Source organism: Balearica regulorum, chromosome 2 (assembly GCF_011004875.1).
Source record: "Balearica regulorum gibbericeps isolate bBalReg1 chromosome 2, bBalReg1.pri, whole genome shotgun sequence".
Lineage (NCBI taxonomy): Eukaryota > Metazoa > Chordata > Aves > Gruiformes > Gruidae > Balearica > Balearica regulorum.
Genome location: NC_046185.1, coordinates 24955660 through 24981485, shown reverse-complemented (window position 1 = coordinate 24981485; position 25826 = coordinate 24955660). Strand labels below are relative to the sequence as shown.

Below are 25826 nucleotides of genomic sequence, written 5' to 3'. Positions count from 1 at the left end.
GGCCCAGTGTGCAGCACCGCGGGGTCTCCCGCCCCGGCCGCAGGGGTCACGGGGCCCCACCGCCGGGCGGCGCCAAACAACCCCTCGGCCTCCACCGCCCCGGCCCCGGCCCCGGCCCCGGCCCGCGCCGCTCGCTGGCTGCCACGTCGAGGTTGCTCCCCGCACCGCCCTCCGCCTTCCCCACGGCCGGCACCGCCCTGGGCAGGGCAGGGCAGGGCGGGGCGGGGCCGGGGAGGAGGAGGAGGAGGAGGAGGGGGGCGCCAGCTCGCTGGCCGCTGAGGGAGCGGGTGGGCGGGGAGCTTTGCGCCCGCCGTTCAGGCGTCACCCTGCGCCCCGCGCGCGATGGTGATGGCGGTAGCGCGCTGCGGCAGCGTCGGGCGCTTGGTGGGGCGGTGACGTTGCGCGCGAGGCGGAGGGCGGGGAGGAAGAGGAGGAGGAGGAGGAGACTTGGGCGCCTACGGGGCTGAGGCAGCCGCGTCCCGCCGAGGCTCCCGCTCGTGTCCCGTCCTTTCCCCCCCCCCCCCCACACCCGGCGGCTCCGGCTCGGGCAGGCGAGCGCGGCTCTCCTGAGGCCGCGATGCGCTCGGCCTAAGCGCTCCCTCGCCGCCCCGCCCGGTTTGGGCCTCTGCGGGGACGGGGGCCGCGATGGCTGCGGGGAGCTGGCAGGAGACGGCGGGCCAGCAGGCCGAGGAGGCGGCGGCCCGGGTGCGGGACCTCCTGTCCGGCGGCCTGAGCCTGCTGCGCGCCGAGTTGGGCCTCGAGCTGGGCCTCGACCCGCAGGGCCTGCCCACCTGGATCGCCCTGGTGGTCCCGGCCGCGCTGGGCCTGGGGCTGCTGGGGCTGCTGCTGGCCGTGGCCTGCGGAGGCGGGCTCCGTAAGAAGCCAGCGCGGAGCGCGGCGGAGAGGAAGGGCGAAGAGGCGGTCGGCGCGGGCCTGACAGCCGGCGGGGGCCAGGGCAAGGCGGCGGGCCCGGGGCCCGGGCAGCTGCACCTGAAAAGCGACGAGCAGAAGAAGCGAAACAAGAAGAAGCTGCCGGAGAAAACGGCGCGGGTGAGGGGGCCTGCGAGGACCGCGCCGCTCGGGAGGGAAGGGGTGAGGACGCGGTGGGGCGGGGGAAAGGGGGATGAAAGGCTCTTTGACAGCGGCAGGATGGGGACGACGGCGGGGTTTGCCGCGGCACCCGCCCGGGTGCGGCGAGACCCCAGCGGGAAGGGGAAGGGAAGGGGGAGGAAGGTCGCGACTGGCGAGCAGCCCCGAGCGCGACTGCCTCTCCCCAGAGCCTTGTCCCCGGTGCCCCCTGCTCGGTAAAACGCTTGCAGCTTGGTTAGGTACCGGTGAGAAGGGGAAGAAACCCACACCACACCACTCCCCCCCCCCCCCCCCCAGCGTCTGGAGGCCATAAAGCTGCCCCGTACGATTCAGCTGGGTGATAGGTGCCCGTGGGAGGGGGGTCCTGACTCCTCTGGAGCCGACTCGTGTCGTCTGGGTTACTCGATTGCTTTGAAAACCTGGAGGAGCAGCGCGCACACACGGAAATTACACATTAATAGTTCTGGGTGGTGAGGAAAACGCTCGTTTCTTTTTAGAAGCTTTTTAATAGAAACAGTTATATGAAAGCATTATTTTTTTTATTATTATTATTCGAGTGCTTGCAGGGTTAGGAACTAGTAGTGGAGACTTTAGTATGGCTTAGGTTTTCAAGCCAGGAGTTGCAGTCCAGGCAGGTACAGACTATTGGAAATAGCATTGTGAGCCCTGTAAATGCCGTGATGATTCAAACTTGAGTAAGGCTTTTTGCTGTGTCTTTTCAACAGAACATGTTAACGTCAATCTTGTGGTGAGCTTGTCTCAGTAGGAATATGTCTGATTTAGTTGTTACAGTAAGGATCATCTCCTTTAATAAGGAAATCTGTGTCTTAGTAGCCCCTTAAAAACAGATCATTCCTGCCTTTTTTTTTGTTTTTAAATCCTCAGTATGTGGTGTGGGAACCTTCCACCTTCAACAATGTGCATGCACTTCATGAGAAAATTAGTAGAATGCAGGAATTATCAACTATCTTTCTAAAGCTTCTAGTCATCATAGTTTTGGGGCTTGGAGGGATTGTTTCTATAGCTTTTATATCGTTAGTATGTTTGTAATCCTATTTATGCCCAAATGGATTATAGGAATGAAAGTGCAGCAGATGTCCCCTGCCTGTTACAACTGTGTCTTTTAATTTTATCTTGCTTTATAAAATCTAAATGGTTTACCTAATGACCAGAAAAAGGAGACAAAATGGGTTTGTGCCTTTGTTTGAGTCTGTGGCAGTGTTAAGTCTTGAGAAGTTTGGTTTTCTTTTTTAATGAGAAGTTAAGGCTAGAATATCTTAAAATTTAAAAAAAAAAAAAAAAAAAAAGAGTCTGCATGCGCCACCAAACTGTCTTTGAGCAGTGAACTACTGAAGTTGTTTCTGGAAGTTGCAGGAGGCTGAATGCTGAGCACCAAGAAGAGGAAGCATTGTGATTCAGAATCTTTCTAGTGTAGCTAGGTCTCCATTTTGGAGAAGGCCTGATCCTTCGAGACTTAGTAGATCTGTTATGCCTTCTGGAAAAGAAAGACTAATCCTAGAAATAATTTGTATTTTGCTTGGTTTATTTTCTTTAAACTCCAGTATAAAAACAAGGCATAAACTCTTGCAAGTCATCATTGAAGACATTAAAAAATGCCTGAACAGAAGGTAGAGTTAAGAGGTAGATACACTGTTAACTTGACAATGATCTGTAGTGCAGGGCTTCATAGAAGAAAAGTTTGGTTTAGTTAGGTTTTATACAAAATAGACATTTTTGTTGGATATAAATATTTATACTGTTTCAAGCTTCATTTATGCAGGTACAAAATAATGAAAGTTGAGGCTGTGTAAGAGTAAATATTTTCGTAATCAAAAGAGTAAAATAGTCTTTCAGCTGTCAAGCTGTCATTCTGTATTAAGATTTTTAAAGTTGTATTTACAATACTCTGTATTCATTATTTCCATGGAGAGGTGAAAAAACCCCACCACCTTTTCCAAAAAGAAAATGCACAAACTGAATTATTAACTGTAGTGCAAATAGGTTTATACTGGTGGCAAAGTTTAATAGGCCTGCCTCATGCTCATTCTCCCAAAAAATTCTCAAAACAACATTGGAAATTTAAAGATACAACAAAAATTCTCACTGATTGTTGCCTAGTCATTTTCGTCTTTTGGTTTTGTATGATGTGATGCTAATACTGAAGTCTGTGAAAGGAAAAGAGTAAGCCTATTACCAGTAGATTTACTACAGGGTTTGCTATGCCAGGGTCTAGATTTCCATTGAGGGCATTTCAGAAAGCTTAGAGCAACTGGTCTGTAGCGTTCAAGAGCACACTACAGATGTCTAATTAAAAGCTGTAGAGTTACTTTAATACAGAATTACTGAGCTCATCGTATGGCAGGTGATGCGTAACTCTCATCAGTCAGGATCAGAAATGTTCTTCACTGCACCCTTTCTGAGGAAGAGTATTATTGCTTTGTTTCTTGCACATGGCTTTATTCAGTTCCTGTATAGATAGGGTACAACTTACCTGATATTTTTAGTTAAAACAAGTTTAGTTCAATAGCACTGCATTGACTGGATACAGTAGCAACTATGAGATTCTGTTTATTTACTTGCTATAGGCAGACTGAGGGAAAAAATGAAGCTGAAATGGTATAGCATTCATGAACACTGTAGTTTACAGAGTCAGTTCTGGCTTTCTCCACAAAGAGAGCAAGGTAGTGGTATCATGCTACCCTTACTTTAGATGCTGTGCAGTAAACCTGAAGCCCCTTTCTTTTTAATTTTCTTTTGGCTCCTGGTAGGGGTTGAGCTCTTTGTCTCCTGTCACAGCGTTCTCTGGCCCTGTTAAGAATTTTTTTTCCTTTTCAAAAATCTCTTGATCTCTAATTTTAATTGCTTTTGCTTCTGAATAATTGCTGTGCCCCTCTCTCCTACTTTGTAAACCTTCAGCAGAAAAAGGTGAAACTGTTCTTGCATGGCTTCTGTATGATCTGCAAAACACCATAGAAACTTGAGAATAACCATCTTCTGTACTCTGCTACATCTTTAGAAAGCAATTCATGCTATCTATTTGTAGATGCAGAAAATAACAATTTGACTATGTACTTCCTATTGTTTGAAGTACACCTGGACAGTGAACACTACACATTTTAGTAAAAGCATTTGCATTCATTTGCGAAAGTTTCCTACTTGATCTGCTTGAAAGACCTTTTTGGGCTATGACTGTTTTATGCTTATTGCACTTAGAAATAGACTGCATAAAGAGCTTTTCATACTTTCGACTGATACTCACATGTTGGTTTTGTGTATGTGTTAATTGTCAAATTGCAGGAGAACTACGGCTGCAGGATTCTCCAGTGCTCAAAGAGAAAATCGCTTAGTTTCTTTCTTAGGTGAAGCTTACAGAAAATAATATCTATAAACAAATTCGTTCATTGGCCAAAGATATTCTAAGTAGCCATATCTTTACAATGTGTAACTAAGGACTTTGACTAATATGGCCTTGTAAGTCTCAAATGATAGCAATTCTGTTACTGCCATTTGAAGTGTGAAACTGAGTTATCCATTGTGCTGTACCATATTTAAAACCAACATTTTTCATTTTAACAATCTCAGCAAAACCTTTATTCTACTTTTGGATTATTTTAACACCCTCAAAAGAATGTGTGTGGAAAAGGTTTATTTAAATATTGGGATTTTAAGGTTAGCAGGCAAGAAATGCTTTCCGAAATCAGTAGTGTAATTGCCAACATTATTTCTGCCTTGTTGCATCTTCACTGTAGCTTTTAGGATGAGGGAAAAAAAGATGGTAAATAAGTTGCACAATTGAATGAATTAATATTGTCAGTGGATGTTTAATATATTACCATAAAGCTTAAAACTTAGTCTTTTTGGCTGTAGTTTTCTTTTAAAAGAAACATTTGTGAATACTATAGAAAAGCTTTTTTTCTTTCCTGCTTCTGTTACTGTCTTTAGTATATCCAAAAATGGTCACATGAATTTTGGTTAAAATTCTATGATTCATCTGTGGGCAGAAAATAAATGTGGAAAGCTTCCACTGAAAAGGAGACTCTTACAGTTCGGGGTTACGTTTCTCCCTGAATATCAAAAGTATGAGTTTTTAAACGTATTTCTAATGGTTGTTGTTTACATAATCAGACAGCATTTTAAAGAGTCACGTGGATGAATTTTTCCAGAGGGTTCTTAATGGATATGAATTAGTTTATTACTTCAGAGAAACAGCTGAATTTTTTTGACATTAAAGATTAAAACTTTTATTTATTGAATATTTGAGGGATTAGGAAGGTGGTTTTCAGGTATATATGTAACAGGTATATATGTAACAGCAAAGAAGCAAAGCAAGGTACAGAATTAAAAAAGTTAGTTGGCTGTAAACATTTTTGATACAAGGCCAATACTAGATGCATGAAATCTGTTATCTAACTCTACCACTAATAACTTAGAAACAGTGATTCTTTCTTCAGCTTAAGATCTTGAATGTCATGGGTACTAACATGGATTGAAAGACATCAAACCACTAATAATATGGCTGTGTGGAATCTGGTGAAAATAGAGGGCTTTAAGAACTGATTTTTGTCAATGGGTTATTTTCAAGATCAAATGTAAGGTCTTGGTATCCCTGTGGAATCAAGTACTGTGAGCGTTGTTGAGAGGAACTTTTAGAGAGTGTTTTGAGACGCAGATCTGTAAAATATTCTTCATTTCCAGAATGCTGAGGGAAGTGTACTACATCTTAGGTATGAAAAGTCTAGTTTAAAGCTGGTTGTTGCAGGAGAAGAGGAGTTAGGTGACCTGATCTTTCAATTTCTATTAATAGTTACAAAATAAGAAGTTGGCATGCTGGCTAACTACAGTAAGCAATGCACTGCTGAAATCATGCCAAGGGTGATTTGCAAGCGTAATATAACATGGCAAGACTTAAATACCTGTACTAGTTAAATTGAGGATCAGATCTGATATTTGAAGGAATAGGTCACCCTAAGTTGTAACATGGCCTTTGTTTTACTTTAAAACAATCTGATTGTGATGCAGAGTTAAAATAACTTTTGGGGTTTTTATAACAAAACTATAGATAATATAGTTTGACCTTGCTTTAATTTCTGCAATTTTTAAAATAAACTGTGAAGTAGTTATTTATGCGTAATGTCTTACTCAATTTTCAGTCTTTAATTAATCTGAGTAATTATGAATGTGAATTAATATGAAACTTGTGCGGACTCAGTATCAATTACTACTCTTGACAATTGTTTTCACCTAGTGAAATTAATGGCTAACAGTAGTATAACGCTTTGCTTATTTTCACCTTTTCTGCATAGTAACTTCAGTCATAGCTTTTTGTTAACAATAAACATGACTTAAAAAATTATTACAGTTTTGCATAGGGAATATGTAGGCAAAGGTGTATGCCTTTACTGTTAAAGGTGATGATAAAGACTAATTTAATGACTGTCTAGAGTTTTAATTTTATATGTTAAAGAATACATGCTAATTTTCTTTCCTTTATTATGCGAGGGGAAAATGGTAGACTAATGGAACAACTATAATCAAGTCTGTCTGAAAAGAACAATGGGATGTCATGCTTAGTCATGCTTCATGTTTGACGTCTAATTTCTGTTCTACTATGAAGTTTAACTTGGGAAGGAAATGAGCTGTGGGGGATATGCATAGGTAGAAATTGTGGAAATTTGGTCAAGATAGGAATTATTTTAAATATTCAGTCCATTGCCAAACTGCTACAAAGTGATAAATGTGTTCATTTAAGTAGATAATTTATGGCACGTACAGCTGTAGCTGTTTTGAAAGCTGGTAACATTAAGAAATTTACCTTTTGATAAGGAATTCTTGTGCTGAGTAGGATTGAGATGAAATGAGGAGACCTGTTTTCTTACCTCTCTCATTTCTGTTTGGTAAATATAGAATTGCAGTAGATATTTTGAGCACCAATCCATTATTCTGTCTGCTTTGCTTCATAATCTTGCAGGCATTTTTCAGTCAACAAATAATTGCATTTCAGTAATAGCGTATTTTGAGCTTTGCCTCATCTGCTTTCTGCAAATTTTTTTATTATTCACACTTATGTTTACACAGCCTAATGGACGGTCTCTCCTTGATGTATCTGAGGATGAAGTAATACAAACGGTCCGTAAAGAAAATACAAAGCAGCCTGTGGACACAGAAAAGAAGAATGAAAAGGTCAGTTATGGATATGAAATGACAATGTCAAAGTTCAGTGCACATTATTTCAATATCAAATAACTCTACTTGTGATGTGAAATCTTGTTACTTACATGGGTGAAGAGGCATATTTCTTACTATGAAGAGTACTAATCTAATTTGGTGTTGGAAAGAGCTAAAGTAGTATTTGCTTAACTTCTGAGATCATGCTTTATCACAGAATGTTTGTATCAAGCAAACCCCTCCTCCTTGCCCTCCCTCACTAAACACTGATATCTCTATTCACCATGTGAAAATGTTAAGCCTACAGAAATTAAGTTTGTGTTTCGTCTTTGCTGGCTTCTGTGGAGATACAACATAATGATAGTATTGGTAAGTGACTTGTAAATGGCTTAACAATTGGGGGACTACTATTCGAAGGATTAAGACCATGTGCCTGATTATTTCTGTTGTCAGATGTATCCATTAGTGATTAGAGTTCTTAATTTCTGATGACAAATGTGGGCTTTGAAGTCTGGTGTGAGCTTTTTGTTATGCAAATTGAACAGCTACATTAAAAAGATCTTTTTAAAGCTTGGTCTGTAGCTTTATCTGAAAGGTAACCATGCTAATGGCAGTGTTGGTTCTTTGCACTCTGAGGACTTCGTCCTATCTTCTAACCTTATCATAAATGCTATCATTTGTAGGCAGCATGGATATATTTATGATAGGCTTTTGACTAGTTTTTGGCTTGGTTCTTTTGCTAACATTGTGCATGAAATTTTCCTACTGTCATGGATTTCTAATGTATTTCCTTCAACAAAATGCCTTTATTCTAACTATATTGAGGTGTATTGGAAAAATAAATGATTATGCATAAGCAGTCAGAAACCAGTAGTTGATTATTGTAGCTTGTTTAGCTTGTTCAAGCTTTCATTAACTTGACTATCCTATAATAACTTCTTTTGCAGTTAGTATGTTGACTGTATCCTGTTGGTTAGCTATAGGGCTCTAAACATTTTTAGCATTGGCAAATAGACTTTTCTGTGAAATGAGTTTGCCTTAAAATTCCATGCTGTGCACTTCCTTCTCTTCTCCATGTGTCACATATCAGATTGACTCTGCAGGGTTTTTTTCAAGAACATAATAAAATTTGATCCTGAAGGAATAACTGTATTTTTCTTCTCAACTTTCACTTTATCTCAAGCAGGTTTCCAAGTTGGTAAGGTGTTTAAATGGTAAACTTGAGCTTTTATCTTAAAATTACAACATAATGATCTGAATTTTAAAATGCTAAGTTGAAGCTGTAGCTCCAGGAAATCAGTACCGCTGTAAGGATATGGGTGTTTTTGTATCACTTTGGGGAACACTGGGCAAAGCATGATTGCCTGAGAGTTGATTGTTACCCTTCAATTAAAAACATAGCCGAGAACGTTCTTTAAACTACAGGTAACTTTACAGGCATCTAATTATTTGGTTAAGCCTGTCAGGGCATCTGTTACTTTTGTGATATTATGAACATGCTAGGAAAATTGTAAGGGGTCCTGTGTATGTGTCTTTCTATAGCTTGGGATGGGTGGTGTAAGTCAATGGGTGGCATTTAAGTAGTCTGTGTGTAGACATGTAAAAATATATAATTTATGGCTTGAAGGGTAAGAAATTTTTTTGTGCTTGAATATATGCTTTCAATTAAAATTGCACTCTTTGTGTTTCTGTATTTCTTAGCTGCTTCAGTGTTGTGAATTTGACGTATCTTCAGGGTAGTCATTCAAGTTATATCGTCTTGTTCTGCTCTGAGGGAGGGGAAGCTTTGGTTAATGTCTGGATTGTGATTGTTCATAGGGTTTATGATTCTCTTGACACTTCGAATAGTTTCTTCCCTTTTTTCAGTTTCAGTGACTTGCACAGTACAGGGTTATTTTGTTGGGGTTTTTTTTGTTTAATTTTAGTTTCTAGTGTAAGGGACTGTATCTAAGAATAGACTCTGTGGATATGATTGCAGGGTCATAGAATAACAGAATGGTTTGGATTGGAAGGGACCTTAAAGATCATCTAGTTCCAACCCCCCTTGCCATGGGCAGGGACACCCTCCACTAGACCAGGTTGCCCAAAGCCCCATCCAACCTGGCCTTGAACACTTCCAGGGAGGGGGCAGCCACAGCTTCCATGGGCAACCTGTGCCAGTGCCTCAACACCCTCATAGTAAAGAATTTCTTCCTGATATCTAATCTAAATCGACCCTCCTTCAGCTTAAAGCCATTGCCCCTTGTCCTATCACTCCATGCCCTTGTAAACAGTCCCTCTCCAGCTTTCTTGTCGGCCCCTTCAGGTACTTGAAGGCTGCTGTAAGGTCTCCCTGGAGCCTTCTCTTCTGTAGGCTGAACAAGCCCAACTCTCTCAGCCTGTCCGCACAGGAGAGGTGCTCCAGCCCTCTAATCATCTTTGTGGCCCTCCTCTGGACTCTCTCCAACAGCTCCATGTCCTTCTTGCACTGGGGACCCCAGAGCTGGATGCAGTACTCCAGGTGAGGTCTCGCGATAGGGGAATAGAGGGGCAGAATCACCTCCCTCGACCTGCTGGTCACACCTCTTTTGATGCAGCCCAGGATATGGTTGGCTTTCTGGGCTGCAAGCACACATTGGTGGATCATGTTGAGCTTCTCATCAATCAATACCCCCAAGTCCTCCTCCTTGGGGCTGCTTTCAATCCATTCCTCACCCAGCCTATAGTTGTGCTTGGGATTGCCCCAACCCACGTGCAGGACCTTGCATTTGGCCTTGTTGAACTTCATGAGGTATCACATGGGCCCATCTGTCAAGCCTGTCAAGGTCCCTCTGGATGGCATCCCTTCCCTCAGGCGTGTCAACCGCACCACACACTTGGTGTCGTTGGCCAGCTTGCTGAGGGTGCACTCAATTCCACTGTCCATGTTGCTGACAAAGATGTTACACAGCACCGGTTAAACCAACCCCTGAGGAAGGTCACTTGGACATCAAGCCATTGGCCACAACTCTTTGAGTGCGACCATCCAGCCAATTCCTTATCCACCGAGTCGTCCCTCTGTCAAATCCATGTCTCTTCAGTTTAGAGAAAAGGATGTCATGTGGGACAGTGTCAAATACTCTGCACAGGTCCAGGTAGATGCTATCAGTTGCTCTTCCCTTATCCACCAATGCTGTAACCCTGTCATAGAAGGCCACCAAATTTGTTAGGCACAATTTCCCTTAGTGAAGCAGTGTTGGCTGTCACCAATCACTTCCTTATTTTCCGTGTGCCTTAGCACCATTTCCAGGAGGATCTCTTCCATGAACTTGCTGGGCACAGGGGTGAGACTGACTAGCCTGTAATTCCCTGGGTCTTCCTTTTTTGCCCCTTTTTAAAAATGGGGGTTATGTTTCCCCTTTTACAGCCAGTGGGAATGTCACCGGACTGCCATGACTTTTCAAATATGATGGATAGTGGCTTTACAAGTTCATCGACTAGTTCCCTCAAGACCCGCAGATGCATCTCATCAGGTCCTGTGGACTTGTGCACCTTCAGGTTCCTTATATGGTCTTGAACCTGATCTTCTCCTACAGTGGATAGTTCTTCATTCTCCCAGTCCCTGCCTTTGTCTTCTGCAACTTGGGCGGTGTGGCTAGAGCCCTTGTCAGTGAAGACTGATACAAAAAAGTTGAGTACCTTGGCCTCCATATCCTGGCTAACCAGGTCTCATGTATCATTCCAGAGAGAGCCCACATTTTCCTTAGTCCTCCTTATATCACTGATGTACCTACAGAAGCTTTTTTTGTTGCCTTTGATGTCCCTGGCCAGATTTAATTCTATCAGGGCCTTAGCTTTCCTAACCTGATCCCTGGCTGCTCGGACAGTTTCTCCATATTCCTCCCAGGCTACCTGCCCTTGCTTCCACCCTCTGTAGGCTTCATTTTTGGTTTGAGTTTCCCCAGGAGCTCCTTGTTCATCCATGCAGGCCTCCTGCTGTTTTTGCCTGACTTCCTCTTTGTTGGGATGCATTGCTCCTGAGCTTGGAGGAAGTAATCCTTGAATACTAACCAGCTTCCTTTTGCCTCCATGGGCTTTGTCCCATGGTACTCTACCTAGCAGCTCCCTGAAGAGGCCAAAGTCTGCTCTCCTGAAGTCCAGGGTAGTGAGCTTGCTGTGTGCCATCCTTGCTGCCGTAAGGATCTTGAACTCCACCATTTCATGGTCACAGCAGCCAAAGCTGCCCTTGAGCTTCACATTCCCCACCAGCCCCTCCTTGTTGCTGAGAACAAGGTCCAGCATGGCATCTCTTCTCATTGGCTCCTCTGTCACTTGGAGAAGGAAGTTAATCATCAATGCGTGAACCAGGAACCTCCGGTATTGCTTATGCCCTGCTGTGTTGTCACTCCAACAGATACCAGGGGTGGTTCAAGTCCCCCATGGGGACCAGGGCTTGTGAACGTGAGGTTTCCCTGTCTGTCTATAGAGGGCCTCATCTGCTTGGTCTTCCTGGCTGGGTGGCCTGTAACAGACCCCCTCTATAATGTGCCCTGTCCCTGTCCTCCCTGTAATCCTGACCCATAAGCTCTCGGTCGGCTCCTCGTCCATCCCCAGGCAGAACTCCATGCACTCCAGCTGGTCACTGACAATAGAGGGCAACACCCCCTTCCTCATCTCCCCTGCTTGTCCTTCCTAAAGAGCCTTTATCAATCCATTCCAGTGCTCCAGTCATAGGAGCCATCCCACCACACCTCTGCAGGTGCGTGCACATCTCTAACTCCTCTTGTTTACTCCCCATGGTATGTGCATTTGCATAGAGGCATTTCATTTGAGCCCCCACTGACTTACTGGCTGGAGTGGCTGGAATTCTTTTGTGCTGCACTGCAGGTGCTCTCTTGCTGACCTGCGATCCTTCTCCAGGCTCTGGGTATCCATTGCTGGCACTGACAGCTGGAACTGACTGAGGTTCCCCTCCCCTGGTAACTTGAGTTTAAAGCCGTCTTCACCAGCTTGGCAAGCCTATGATATTAAAAATTCATTGCCCGTTCTGTTTGCAAACACACAACTGCCTTGTCCTGAATACTAGACATAAACAGACCATTAGGGATGAGGAAGAAAGGTTGATTTTTCTATTGTTCTTGCATGAGGGACAGTGCATCTTAAGGACTTCAAAAATTTTGGCCTGCTGAGTTCCTCATGTGCTTTTTGGGCTGATGGTAGAGCCAACACTGGCAGCCTTCTATGTTGCAGAAGGTGACACTTTGAATGAATAGGCTTCTGCAAAATGAGCTAGATTGCTCAGTTACCTTTAACATTTCTTGCTGTTTTCAGTGAATTTGTTACTGAGATAGCGAGTGTTACAGCACTAAGTTTGGTAGGTGGCAAGTAAATTGCATAACTAATTATGGTTCTAGTTTCTCAGATCAGGTTCTAGTAACTCAGGAAAGTAAATATATTTTCAAAAATGGAATTCTCAATCTTTTTAAAAACAGTGTTTGCTAGAAATAAACTTACTTAACTTTGTTTTCATGAGAAGTGTAAAATTTTATGTCAATACCTCTGTAGGAGCTAGTTATTTAAGAAACTGGAGTTATAACTTGGAGGAGCAGTCATCTTAAACTGCTGTCTGGGAGACTTTTATCCTCTTAGTGCCAGAAGACAGTTGGGTAGTTATAGCTTTGTAGGTAAGAGATTCTCTAAGACCTCAATGTAGCTGAAAATTGGAGACATAGGTACAAAATTACTAACCTTTCCTCTGCTTGAGCTCCAAGAAGCAATTCATAACTGTTTTTCAGGCTGTTTTTCACTTCCCTTTTTAATTCTTTCTTTAGAAGGTACTCTGGCAAATAATTTGGCTTGTGCGTGTTCTTAGAACCAGTTCTTTCGGGTTTCTTTTGAAACCAGCTATTCCCTGTTAGAGACTTTTCAGAAGTTAGACAGCTGGTATATGGGTAACGGTAGTCTACTGAGCAAATAAATGAGATAATTCAGTTTGGGTGCATCTGTATTGTAGGTCCCCTAGTGCAGTAAACCCTGACTTAACTGTTCAGGTCAGCTCCCTAAGTGTTATTAGTGTGTTGGCACAGCATTGCATATAAGCAGTGAATTTATTACTTTTGGTGTTGCACTAACAAGCTATACTGCTTTCGGTAACCTACATGCTATCTGCTTTTGAAGCTACATGATACTTCTTGGGCACGCTAACTCAAAGGCATCTGAACTGTATGCCATTGTGGGCCCACAGGATATCTGCTGCAGCTGTGGTGATAGCTTAGTTGTTACCAGTTCTGAATTCTAGAGAGATTGTTGTACTCGGACATCTAAGACTAGAAAATCATATGGTTTGAACTCTGGTGTAAAGCTGGGAATTACTAGTCTTACTCTGGCAGAAGTATGTATTCCAGAAAGACATCCAGCATTCTTAGAATATCCTTATTCGAATGTTCCAGAGACAGCGATTCAGTGAATAGTTCCACTTACAATATTTGAGTGGATAACCATCTTCTTTAAAAAGTCCTTTTTTACTCTCCTAGTATCTTGTGTAATTTTTCATCTTTTTTTCTCAATACTATCTTTTTAACGCTTTAGATTGCTACTTGTTGCACCAAAACGGCTTGCAGAAGTAGTCATCCCTGTTCCTCTTCGTTTATCTCTGCTTGTATAGCCAATAATCCATAACTGGTGAAACCTCGGGAAAAAAACCCTGCTTGTCTATTGTATGGACTTTAATCATAGTTCCTGTTTTGAAGTAATTTTCCAAGCTGGAATTCTTTTACCCACTTTTTTTAAAGGAGTCACTGTTGTTCTTCATTTCTCCTTGTATAACTTTATGCTTGCTTCTGCAGAAAACATTTTGTCAGAGTGGGATCTGCCTGCCAGACAGTTCATACTCTTCTGTGACTGTGGTGCCATCAGCATGGCTTCTTTCACCAGGCTTTGTGATCTGTAGCATAAGTAATCATTTCTCCCACCTGCGATTTATGTACTGCATAAGTCTTTCATGTTACTTTGATAGTCTTAACTTAGGTTTAGGAATCAATATTGTTTTCTTATTCCTTTCAAGGGACTGTCCATACAGAGGGTTGTTCAGGAAAATCTGTTTTAAATTTATTCCTGCATTTTGATGGGGGGAATTCTAAATCACTATGACAAGTGATCACTAAGTAATTATTAAGATAATGTTGTATTTTTATTCTAGTCAAAGAAAAAAAAGAAATCAAAGGGAGATGCTAAAACAGTTCAGGATACGTCACGTCTAGATGGAAAAGAAGTTGATGAAGGTACTGAACGCAAACACACACAAAAAATGCAATTAGATGTATTTTGGCGTAAATGCTGTTTAAGATTTATTTGTTTGTGCTTCATAAACACAAGATACTAATTTTGTCGTAACTCCACAGTCATGTATTATATCTGGAAATCTGATCTTTGAAACAACAGTATTTAATAACTTCAACTGATTTTAAGTTAAACTTGCAAAAACTGAGAAAAGTCATGAATAGTAGGGCCATCGTGTTGCTCATGTTTTGCTCTGTGAAGCTTTTTTTGTTCTGTGAACTTTGCATCCAGAAAAACTTACCTTTGGCCAGTTGTTCATGTTTTCAAACTAATGTTGAAGTTGACTGCCGTGGATGTGACTAATTTTAAACTGAACCTGTACTCAGACTTCAGCTTGATATGAAACAAGCTAAAACTCTTTCCTTTTTGCTCTCTGACTTACTGATATTTTCATTTGGGGGATGTTCTAGGAACCTGGGAAACTAAGATCAGTAACAGAGAGAAGCGACAGCAGCGTAAGCGAGACAAGGTGCTGACTGATGGTGCCTCAGGAGAATCAAATCTCCAGGGGGTGGAAAATGCAGTTACTGTATCCATTGAACAACTCATGCCTACACCATCGCTTCCAGTTGGTCTCAGAAAAAGTAAAGGTATGATGGTCAATAGGTCTGTGAATGTGTTCTAGGAAGATAGTTTGAATGCTGAAATAGTGACTTGGATTTGGATGTATGGTACATATGTTTGGAGGTGGTAACTCTTGAGGAAATTATTTCAAGCCATCTAAAGGTACTTCTCATTGTGCAAAACTCCCCCCTTTTTTGAGCCACACTTTTGGGGAAGCTGAGGAGAGAACATTCTGGAGTAAGTGGCTGAGACACTGGCCTCCACACCAGTGCTCTGTCAGTAGCTTCACAGCTGCATAGGCATATGTCCCCATTCCTTCACTTGTGCTCTGCTGACTCGGCCCTTTATATTTCTGGAAATTTCAAAGGCATCCTCAGCACTGCTGCAGGCAGCACCAACTCCTTAGCTTTTTGAACACTTCCTTGTGCAAAGGTTATGCCCATGAGTTCTCTTTACAGATCATTCGCTGCTTAACATGCAGACGTTTTTTTCCAACATTGATTTAGTAATACCTGTGCTAAAGCTGTTTATAATGGTGGGGCACATCTGACTAAGACTTAGTAATCAATTACTATGTCTAAGGATTTAATAAGGAAATGTAAGCTTTGGCTTCTATGGTTGCTACTGTTTAAGAAAAAAGTTGCATGGGCTTGTTTAAACTGTGTGTAGGCACAAGAATTCATATTTGGCTGCAGCTAAGAAATGGTTTAAGAATCTGAAGACACACAGTTTAGATTTCTGACATACTTTTAACCTACTGTGGTGGGCTGACCCTGGCTGGAGGCCAGGTGCCCACCACAGCTGTTCTATCACTCCCCCTCCTCAGATGGACAAGGGAGAGAAAACATAACGAAAGGTTTGTGGGTTGAGATAAGGACAGGGAGAGATCGTTCACTAATTACCATCACGGGCAAAACAGACTCAACTCAGAAAAATTTGATCCACTTTATTACCAAGAAAACACAGTAGAGCAATGAGAAATAAAATAAAATCTTAAAAACACCTTCCCCCCACCCCTCCCTTCTTCCTGGTCTCAACTTTACTCCTGAATTCTCTACCTTCTCCCGTGCAGTGGCACAGGGGGATGGGGAATGGGGGTTGTGGTCAGTTCACCACACGTTGTCTCTGCCACTCCTTCCTCCTCAGGGGGAGGACTCCTCACACTCTTCTCCTGCTTCAGCGTGGGGTCCCTCCCATGGGAGACAGTCCTCCATGAACTTCTCCAATGTGAGTCCTTCCCACGGGCTGCAGTTCTTCACCAACTGCTCCAGCGTGGATCTCTTCCACAGGGTGCAGACCTTCATGACCAGACTGCTGCAGCGTGGGTCCCCCATGGGGTCACAAGTCCTGCCAGCAAACCTGCTCCAGCATGGACTCTTCTCTCCATGGGCCACAGGTCCTGTCAGGAGCCTGCTCCAGCGTGGGCTTCCCATGGGGTCACAGCCTCCTTTGGGTGCCTCCACCTGCTCCGGTGTGGGGTCCCCCACAGGCTGCAGGTGGATATCTGCTCCACCATGGACCTCCATAGGCTGCAGGGGGACAGCCTGCCTCACCATAGTCTTCTCCATGGGCCGCAGGGGAATCTCTGCTCCAGTGCCTGGAGCACCTCCTCCTCCCCCTTCTGCACTGACCTTGGTGTCTGCAGAGTTTCTCACATCTTCTCACTCCTCTCTCTGGCTGCAAAAGCTGCTGCTAGGTTTTGGGTTTTTTTCCCTTCTTAAATATGTTCTCACAGAGGTACTACCACTGTCATGGATGGGCTCGGCCTTGGCCAGCAGTGGGTCCATCTTGGAGCCAGCTGGCATTGGCTCTATCGGTCATGGGGGAAGCTTCTGGCAGCTTCTCACAGAAGTCACCCTGTAGCCCCCCCGCTACCAAAACCTTGCTACGCAAGCCCAATACACCTACTGATACACTAGGTGCTTTTAATTTGCTAGAACATGAAGTTTAGTCTAAGTGGCAAAAAGACTGAGCCTAGCAACTGTCTGGTACTGTGTAACAATATATTTGCATGCCTTGGAGTGGTCTACTGAAATGTGAACTAAGTAGTTTCTGTCTATTCTAACTTCTAATGGCTTAACATCTGTCTCTTTACAGTTGAACTGACTTTTAGAGTTTCTGAAGTAAAATTATTTCTGTGAAGGAATCAAATTTTTATATCACTTCCCTAAAATTTTGAAAGTGATTACTAAGTCATTTTGAAGAGTAACTTCTTTTTTTAATAATGTCTTGAAATCCAGGTCTAACCTGGTGTTTTTTAGTGACTCTTGTTTGCATCTTGACTGAGTCATGGTTCTTGTCCTTGAGGACTAGATGTTTACTGTTTCTTTTTTTCTGTGCATTTACACACAGCTTCAAGAAATGGTAATTCCAACTGTCTACATACTGTGTGGCTAGCCGTAACTACTATAACCTCTCTAGCAAGGGTCCTTTATGCATTATAGTTGCTCTTATGTATCACCTTATACTGGACTAATCTGAAAAGAATTCAGCTGTATCTAGTGTTTTCATGATAAGGTAGAAGTTAGAAATAGCTATATGTTACTGAAATACTTGGAGCTGCCCTTTGCTTAAAAATGACAGCCTCTGTTTTATATTTCTGCTTGGCATTCTTGGGGGAAACTAGCTAGAGTTCTTTGAAATCTGCAGTTACTTGGTTTGTAGGCCCTAAATCAGTTTTGAGTTCGTTCTGTCTGTGAAATAAATACAAATAATTAAAAAAAATAGAGCATTTTAATTTTGTTCTTAAGTTTTTTTTTAAATATCTTAATTTGCTTTGAGATATTATTTTTTTTCCTTAAAGTATCAGTGATGGATATTCTTTTAAAGATTTTTACAGGTGTTGCTATTTGAAAAAAAAAAACTTACTCTGGCTCTGTTTCCTTACTACTTAATCAGGTGATACACTTCTGAATGCACAAGTTAGCAGCTCTAAGCCTGCAAAGGGGGAGTCATCAATTCCACAAGGTAAGAGGCTTTCATTTTATTATGAAAAGCATAGGCTGTATTTTTAGGCATCCTAATCAACTGCAAAAGTATATTACAGAAGTGAAAACAAATTGTCAGTGCAGGATTTTGTGTGGTTACTGATCTGAAACGTTATAATGCAGCTGGCTTTTATGGTTATGCAAATCTTATACTTCTAGGTTGCAGTTACTTCTTAACAGATTGAAAACAGTCTCTGTTATATGTAGAAAAAGGACTCAGTATCTAGAATTTTCAGCCAGATTACCCATTATATGAATTGTTACTTACAGAATAGTAGAGCTTATTCTCAAGCTTTACTTAAAAACTGTTTATGCTAGCTTTTCAAACTCACTCACTTTTTTGTGTTAATGAATTGATTATTTGCTCAAAGAAAAGCTAAATATAGATAACTGCAAAGAGCTCAAAGATATCAATCCTGACTATTGTAAAGTTTGTACTTGTTCAGATTGTATACACAAGTTACTCAGTTCTTTACATACTCCTTTGAGGCATACTTTAAATACATTCATCTTGAAAGTAAATAAATGTATTATGTCATGTATATTTATTTACAAACATACAGTTGTGTGTATCACATTTAAACGTTAAAATATTTGACTATTTATAGACTGACTAGTGAATCTTAGTGATTTTCTGATAAGAGATATTGCTATAGTAATACTCAAAGTGAATTAGTTTGGCATAATGAAATTAAGATGGTTGTTTCTTATAGTCAACATTAGTGGTGTTGCTTTAATGAAAAGTACTTGGTGCAATTAAGCAAGCCAACAAACAAGTTATTAAAAGTGTCCAGGTCCAGAAAGTGAACCACTTTCTACTACTTTTTGAGAGCTTTACTTCACATGCAAACTTCCTGGACCACAGCAGAGAAGGAAGGAGCTGTATTCTTCAGAGATGCATTATGGAAGGACAGGAGGCAATAATCAAGTTTCAGTAAGGGAAATTCTGACTGGCCGTGAGGAAAAAAGCTCTTCATAATATTGCCCAGAGATGCTTTAAGCTATGAGCCTTTATGATTTCCAGAACTTGAATCAAGTATATAATTCTGAAGTTAAATGTACTTTGAGCAGAAGGTGGAACTAGGTGAATTCCAGAGATCCCTTCCCATGTGAAGTTTTCTGTGCTTCCATGAAAATTTACTGGTCATGTAGAAGGTAAATGTTTGTAATGAGAGAGTAGTATGATAAACGCAGAATAGTTCAGCTCCTGCTTCAGGACTTCAGGTGTTTTTTGCAAGGATGCAAAAAAGTTTTTCTATCAGCCACACTTTGGTTTCTGTCTCTTTGCTATTTTTGTTGTTGCCTTCCCCTAAGTAGTCATATTACCCTTGGACATTGGCTGACATGAACAATGTTAGTGCTGTGGAGTTGTATAGAGAAAGGGCAGTGGTTTTAGGTACAGCAATGGTGACCTTACAGATGTCCATGTTGGAAATGATTTGCTTAAGAAAATCTAGGCATATCTCACCTAATCAGTTCCCTGCCAGTGAGGCTGCCTCAAATGTGGCACGTTAATGCTGCCTGAGCTGTGAGTTCATTTGAGGAATGAAATACTTGGTCTGTATTTTTGTTGGCATATGATAGTGACTTACTCGTGCATCAGGTTTTGGCTGACTGTTTAAGTGTTACACTTGCAGTATGCAGGTATTTCTTAATGATTTGTAAATCAGAAGTTTTCCTGTTGTTTACATTGCATATATAAAAAGAGAAGATTTGATATACAGAGCCCTTTGAGAATGATTTGTGATATATAGGAGGTCAGGCTGGGTGTACCAGGTGACCATTAGCCTTTGTTTTATAGGGGCATAAATTAAAAATAATAATAAAAAAAGTTTATGTACTCAATGTCTCAGTGTACTATTGACTCCTCTCAAAGTATATGTTAAACATGCTATGACTAGTAATTCCTCAGCAGGGTAGACTGCTGCAGATAGACTTGTGGTCTTTTACCTTAATGAAACAAAATATATTGTATATAAATTATTTTGAGAGTGTTACCATGATTTTTTCCCTCTAACTTTGATGGACTCTATAGTCAATATGATAACTGTCCTCTCTGCAAATTCTGTGTAATGTTTGGGAACCGTTTTCTAATCCTTGGTCATTTCTTCTGCTTCCTGTCTAGAGAACTGCTGTATGCACTGATGAAACAGAAATTATTCTCCACTTAGTTCACTGGGCTTTCCATAAATCATCACCATATTCTGTAAAAGAAATTACCTGGCAGTGTTGGAAGCACTCCCACCCCCTCTTTCATTATTTTATTTTAATTTAGAGGCACTGGTTCACCAAGGTATTAGCCCTATAAAGAAAGGGACATAGGAAGGACAGTGCAGTTTGGTGCTGGTTTTTCTTCACTCTTCAAGTTAGTAGACAGATGGTGCATATCATCTGAACTGGAAAATCAGCTGAGACAGAGCAGCAGCTCTTCTATATATCACATTGGTTAGCAAAGCTGCTGTTCATTTGTACTTTTTTATTGTTAAGTAATATTTTAATTCTTAATCCAGTTCGTAATTTTATATAATGCTTTCATTATGTTTGTATTCAAGTTTCTCCAGGATTGACTGAAAGCCATACAGTAAATGGAGGAAGCTGGAATGAGAAGTCTGTAAAAATCTCCTCACAGATTGGTGTAGGGGAGGAGAAATGGACATCTGTTCCTTCAGCTGCAGCTGGGAAGAGGAAGACTGAGACATCAGCTTGGGGCCAGGACACTGGAGATGCTAATGGAAATGGAAAGGACTGGGGTGTAACCCTGGTGGGCAGGCCCTGGAAAGAGCGTTCTTTGTTCACTCCTATTGGTAAGCTATTCTGAAGAAAACTTGCTTCACTTAAGCATTTTTTTTGCATAAGTGTATTTTTTTTAGTAGTGAGTCTCTTAAATAGCTTTATGTCTACGTATTAAAAAAATCTTGTAGTGGTCTAGTGGAATGTGAACTAAGTTTCTGTTTACTCTAAGTTCTGATGCATTAACATCTATGTCTGCGTTTACAGTTCAACTGGGTTTTTGGAGTTTATCTGAAATGAAATTATTTTTGTGAAGGAATCAAACTTTTATATCACTTTCCTAAAATTTTCAAAAATTCTGAAAGTGATTACTAAGTCATTTGGAAGTATAACTTCTTTTTTTAATGAATGTCTTAAAACTCAGGTCATAAATCTATTCTGTTGATCCAGCATGATCAAATCAACTGTGCTTTTGGCAGATGCTTGTCTGGCTCCAGGCATGAAGATTGTTCAGCTCTCATGACACTTAGTGTTAAACTGTTTTTCTCATTAGAAATTGTTTCTAGTCATCTCTGGTACAATTTTTGCCTTTATCACTTGTACTGTCCATAATAATAGTGGAGAAGAGAATTCCTCATTTCTCTCTGGGCAACAATCTTCAACTTGTTAGCAGGGTCCTTCCCACCCTTCAGTTTAAGGGATCCTAGTCTGCTCTGGAAAGCAATATTCCTTTGTAGTCAGCAATGTTGATTTAGTCTAGACCTCTTTTTTTTGCCTCGCATATCTTGAGATGTGGTGCCTGTGGCTGGACCTGCTACTGTCTCTCACAGTATTACTGTATCCAAGTTAGGATGGTTGAAAAATTGGTCAGGCTCAAAGGTAGTGGTCAGTGAGTATCTCCTATTTGTCAAAAATTGTTCTGAACTCAGTTCTGTTCTTTAACATATGTGCAGTTTGTTCCATGGTAGGTTTCATCTACAGAGTTAATAAATACGTTTTTCAGTAACTTAGATGATGGCAATAATAGGAAGAACACCACCACTATGGGGCTCAAAACACCATTTACTTTTCCTTTGTGAGAAAGGAAAAAGTATATATAAATAGCTTTTAATATAGAAAAAGCTGTAGAGGGAGGAAGATCTCAACTTGAAAATTGTTTCAAGCTGAATGTTCATAGTCACATCTCTATCAGCAGTAATTGTCTCGTGTAATAAGCAAAATAATGTCCTCAGTTGTGTGAAACGTTAACATGGCTGGAACTTCCGCTGTTTTTCTGACCCTATTCGTAATTAAATAGCTAACTTTTTCAACATTGCCAGCAGTGTAAAGTTTGGGTTTTGCTTGTTTTTTTTTCTCCCTCCTCCCCCACAGCTGCTTGGAATGTGGATGCAAGGATTAATACCTCTGAACAGAATTCTACTTCCTTCTCTTCATTTGGATTAACTCCTGGAGTTTCTGGTATGTATGCCCTTCCAAAGATTTTTCCACTCTTTTCTTCCCCACCAGGTGGAAATAGAATTTGCCAAGTGTTATTAATATACATCTTTCTCATTGTTCTTTAAAAATAGTACTGGTAACTGTAAACAAGTGAAGACACGTTTTATGAAAGCCTAGAAAGCTTTTTTGTTATGCTGAAATTATGCAATAAAGTAACTGTTTTAAATTGATAACCAAAGCTGGATTGATAAGAAGGTGACATTTCTTATTTAGCCTCCCTGTTTGTGTGTTGAGTCTAAATAATGGTCATAGGAGATTGCTCAGTATTGCTGTGTCTCGAGTTGGAGATCTGAAGATTGCTTTCTAAGAAAGTCTGTTTATCCTCATCATCTGGGTGGTTTGTTATTTGATGGCTGGGTTTTTTCCCTTCAAGGAACTGAAGCACTACTTTTGAAATAGGTTCCATAGGCAGGATTGGAAGTCCTGAGTCTTTTCTCTATATGATGGGTGGGAAAGCTGAGCTCTGGGGTTTTCTGGTTTTGAAGGGTGAAATTGCTATACAGTGCAAACCTGGCTTCATAACAAATCTTGTGTGTTAAACTACTGACATAAGTGCTACAGTGATTTATTACACAATATAGGGATCATATGTCAGGTTTTCTGCTCTTGCTTACTCCCATTATCTAACCAGCTTGGCATGGCTATTTTCTTTTAGTAAGTAGCTGGCCTGAGTACTTACGCACTTAGGTTATGTTTACTTGCATTGCAGTTTGCAGTCTTTTAACTGTGGAACTCGAGCTCCGTGTTCTACAGCGCACATGAGTGCTTCATCCTCTGGGCACATCTGAGCCAGGATAACAAAGAAGTTATAAATTCCAAGGTCTAATTTATCAGACTTTCCGAAGAACAGTTCACTTAATGAAAACTTACAGAAACCTTGCCTTAAAGAAAAAGAAGTCTTAATTGTACAGAGTTTTAATAAAATAACATTTTCCTAGGGGAGCCACATGTATTCAAGTTCAGTCTCTAGGCTAAGACAGAAGAAAGTTTAGTCAATAAAGTGGGACAACAGACTGATCTGAGTCATCTGCAATACTACCATTCCAACTTTGAGAGAGAAGTGTGAAGGCAGCGAAGTATATTCATCACCTTTGATGCACCTTAGCCAACAAAGTGACCCCATGAACAAATATTTACTTCTTACTTGTTACTGGCTAGCAAAAAATAAGAACATACCAAGGTTCCTGTCATCTGAGGTGTGTTTTGCAGAGGTGTTTATAAAATAGACACACCCAGGTAGCAATGGTCCTATTTAAACTTCATTTCAAAAGTAAGTCTCATCATAAAGTAATATAATAATTTCTTTCAGTCTCACAGTTAAGGTTTTTTGGTGGTTTTTTTTTCTAAAATGGTTTCTGTTTGCAGATGCCTTATTTTTCTTAAAATAATGATGTTAGATCTCTAACACTTCCTGTTACCATGACTGGTATTGGCCTTACTGTTGTTTTTCATGCTGCCTTAATGTTCCTGCAACCTTTTACTTGAAGAGAGAATTGGATTCTTAGTAATGAATAATTTAATTGCTATATCTGCAATGTAACTGATGAGGTTTCTTTCTAGTAGTCCCTTCTTTTAAGCTTCTCCCTCTGAGTTCTTACTGATACAGGCTAATAATTTTACTACCCATAAAATTTCATTGTATTTTTCAGTTTGAGGAGGCTGCTGTAAGCCCTATAGACTGCTGTTATTCACCCTTCTTATCTCTTTTTTCCATAGTCTTTCCTGACTGAATTTTGCCATCCTTCTTCAGTTCCCTTGTTTTCTGAACATATCTCATTTTCAAGAGCCTTGTAGTTTTCCTGTTCTGTGCAGTCCTTAGAATCAGACTCTTCTCTTTGAGCCTTCTGTCTTCCTTTGTGACTTTGACTGGAATTTCTTTACCCAAGAAAACTCAGGAAGCTTGTTAACTTACAAGTACAATTTTATTTATTTCCTTTCAGGATCCAACAATGAGTCAGTTTCTCAGGCTGGTACTTCTGATTTTCAGTGGGATTTAAGTCATGCTCAACCCCCTGTTGATGACGAATGGTCTGGGTTAAGTATGTTCCTCTAAGATGTTCATTAACAAAATTTTGTTAATTACTGTTACTTTAAAGTGTAGTTACTTATATTAGCTACTTGTATTAGACAGTTGTGAGCATCTGAAGAAAAACCTGGAATGTTTCACTTCTCTAAAGCTAACTGACAGTTTGAGTAAAGCAGGAAGAAGTATTTTGACGAATGAAAATAGAAAATGGTTAATTTTTAGGAAAAATACTTGGATATTGAAACTCAGAAGCAAAAGCTCGTGCATTTTAAGGTAGTTCTGGCTTTTGCTAGAAAATCTGGGTAATCCATTAAAACAGTCTTACCACAAATGATAAGAAAAACCTACTGCAAGTCTGCAGAACAGTGTAGGTATTTAGCAGATTGTACTTACGTTACTGAGTTTTCTTTTATGTGTTTTTGTACCTTACTGAAAACTTAATGTGACGTAAGACTCTTAAATTTAGTCTAACTTACTTTCTCATTTAGCAAACATTAGGAAGTTCTTGTGTGTATAGAAAGCATATGGAGGATACAAATCACTGAAATCACTTGGGAATTGTAGTAAAACTGGTTTACTCTTCCTTTCCCCTCCCTGCCGATCTTAAAACATTCTCATAGCTCTTACCACAGTCTCTCCCCAAACAGGGCTGTAGTGTAATAGTTACAGCCATCCCTGACTATTTACTAGTGAAATTGTACCTGTGAAAGGTGGCTTTCAGCCTCAAATTCACCTTTTGAACTGCCTTGTAACTGATATCTGTATTCAGTCAGATGTAAGAATGTTTATGAAAAACAATTTACTGCCTCTCATTAGGTCATTGACCTGGAAAATTGGTCAGGAAGTTGACCAGAGAAGCTGTCTTGCATACTACCTTCTGTCTAAGAACAACTTCTTTTTTAATGACTGCAAAAGTGGAATGGATTGATGCAGTCCTCAATTCTACCAGGCTATAGCTTCTGTTAATAGAGTAATTTGGTCATAGATGTCAACTCATGTACACTAGTAGAAGTGGGGAAATAATGGAAGTTTAGGCCAATGTGATAGACAGATACACCTTACAGCTTTATCAGGTTCAGGACAAAGAAATTAACTGTATGTACAAATACTACTAATTTTTATTATTAATAAAAAAAGAATGGATTTTTCCTTTAAGCAACTAGTGAGTGAGCAGTATATAAACCATAAAGTTTTATGTGGGGCAGTAACTGTTTTTTCAAATCAGTAAATTTTAGTGTAAAGTAAGTGTAGTTAAGGTAATATTTTTATATGAAAGCAAGAAGTGGAAAAGTACTAGAAGTGATCTTAAGATCTCTTAGTGTATTTTTGGTTTCATAATGCTTGCCAGTAAATTTAATTGGGTTTATTACTGCTTTTCGTTTTGACTTAATTTTCAAATGTTTAAACTGAGTCTCACTGTAGTTGGCAGAGCAAGTTGGCCTCTTCTCCTTCAATTTGGCGTAGACTGAGGG

The 25826-nt window shown here is 40.8% G+C and overlaps 1 protein-coding gene across 2 annotated transcripts in view; it reads left to right on the top strand.

Annotated features, from left to right (window-relative positions):
- Positions 1 to 328: 328 nt before the first annotated feature.
- Positions 329 to 25826, top strand: part of MTDH (metadherin) — a 38068-nt gene continuing 12570 nt past the window's right edge. Inside the window, exons 1-8 of one of the 2 annotated variants that reach the window (XM_075743662.1) lie at positions 329 to 1050; positions 7165 to 7269; positions 14411 to 14492; positions 14961 to 15140; positions 18013 to 18081; positions 20654 to 20905; positions 22203 to 22289; positions 24269 to 24367. In XM_075743662.1, coding sequence (XP_075599777.1) covers positions 646 to 1050; positions 7165 to 7269; positions 14411 to 14492; positions 14961 to 15140; positions 18013 to 18081; positions 20654 to 20905; positions 22203 to 22289; positions 24269 to 24367 — 1279 coding nt within the window. In that variant the 5' untranslated portion in view covers positions 329 to 645. Of the gene's footprint in view, positions 1093 to 7164; positions 7270 to 14410; positions 14493 to 14960; positions 15141 to 18012; positions 18082 to 20653; positions 20906 to 22202; positions 22290 to 24268; positions 24368 to 25826 lie in introns of both variants that reach the window. The other variant, XM_075743661.1, reaches the window with a different exon arrangement.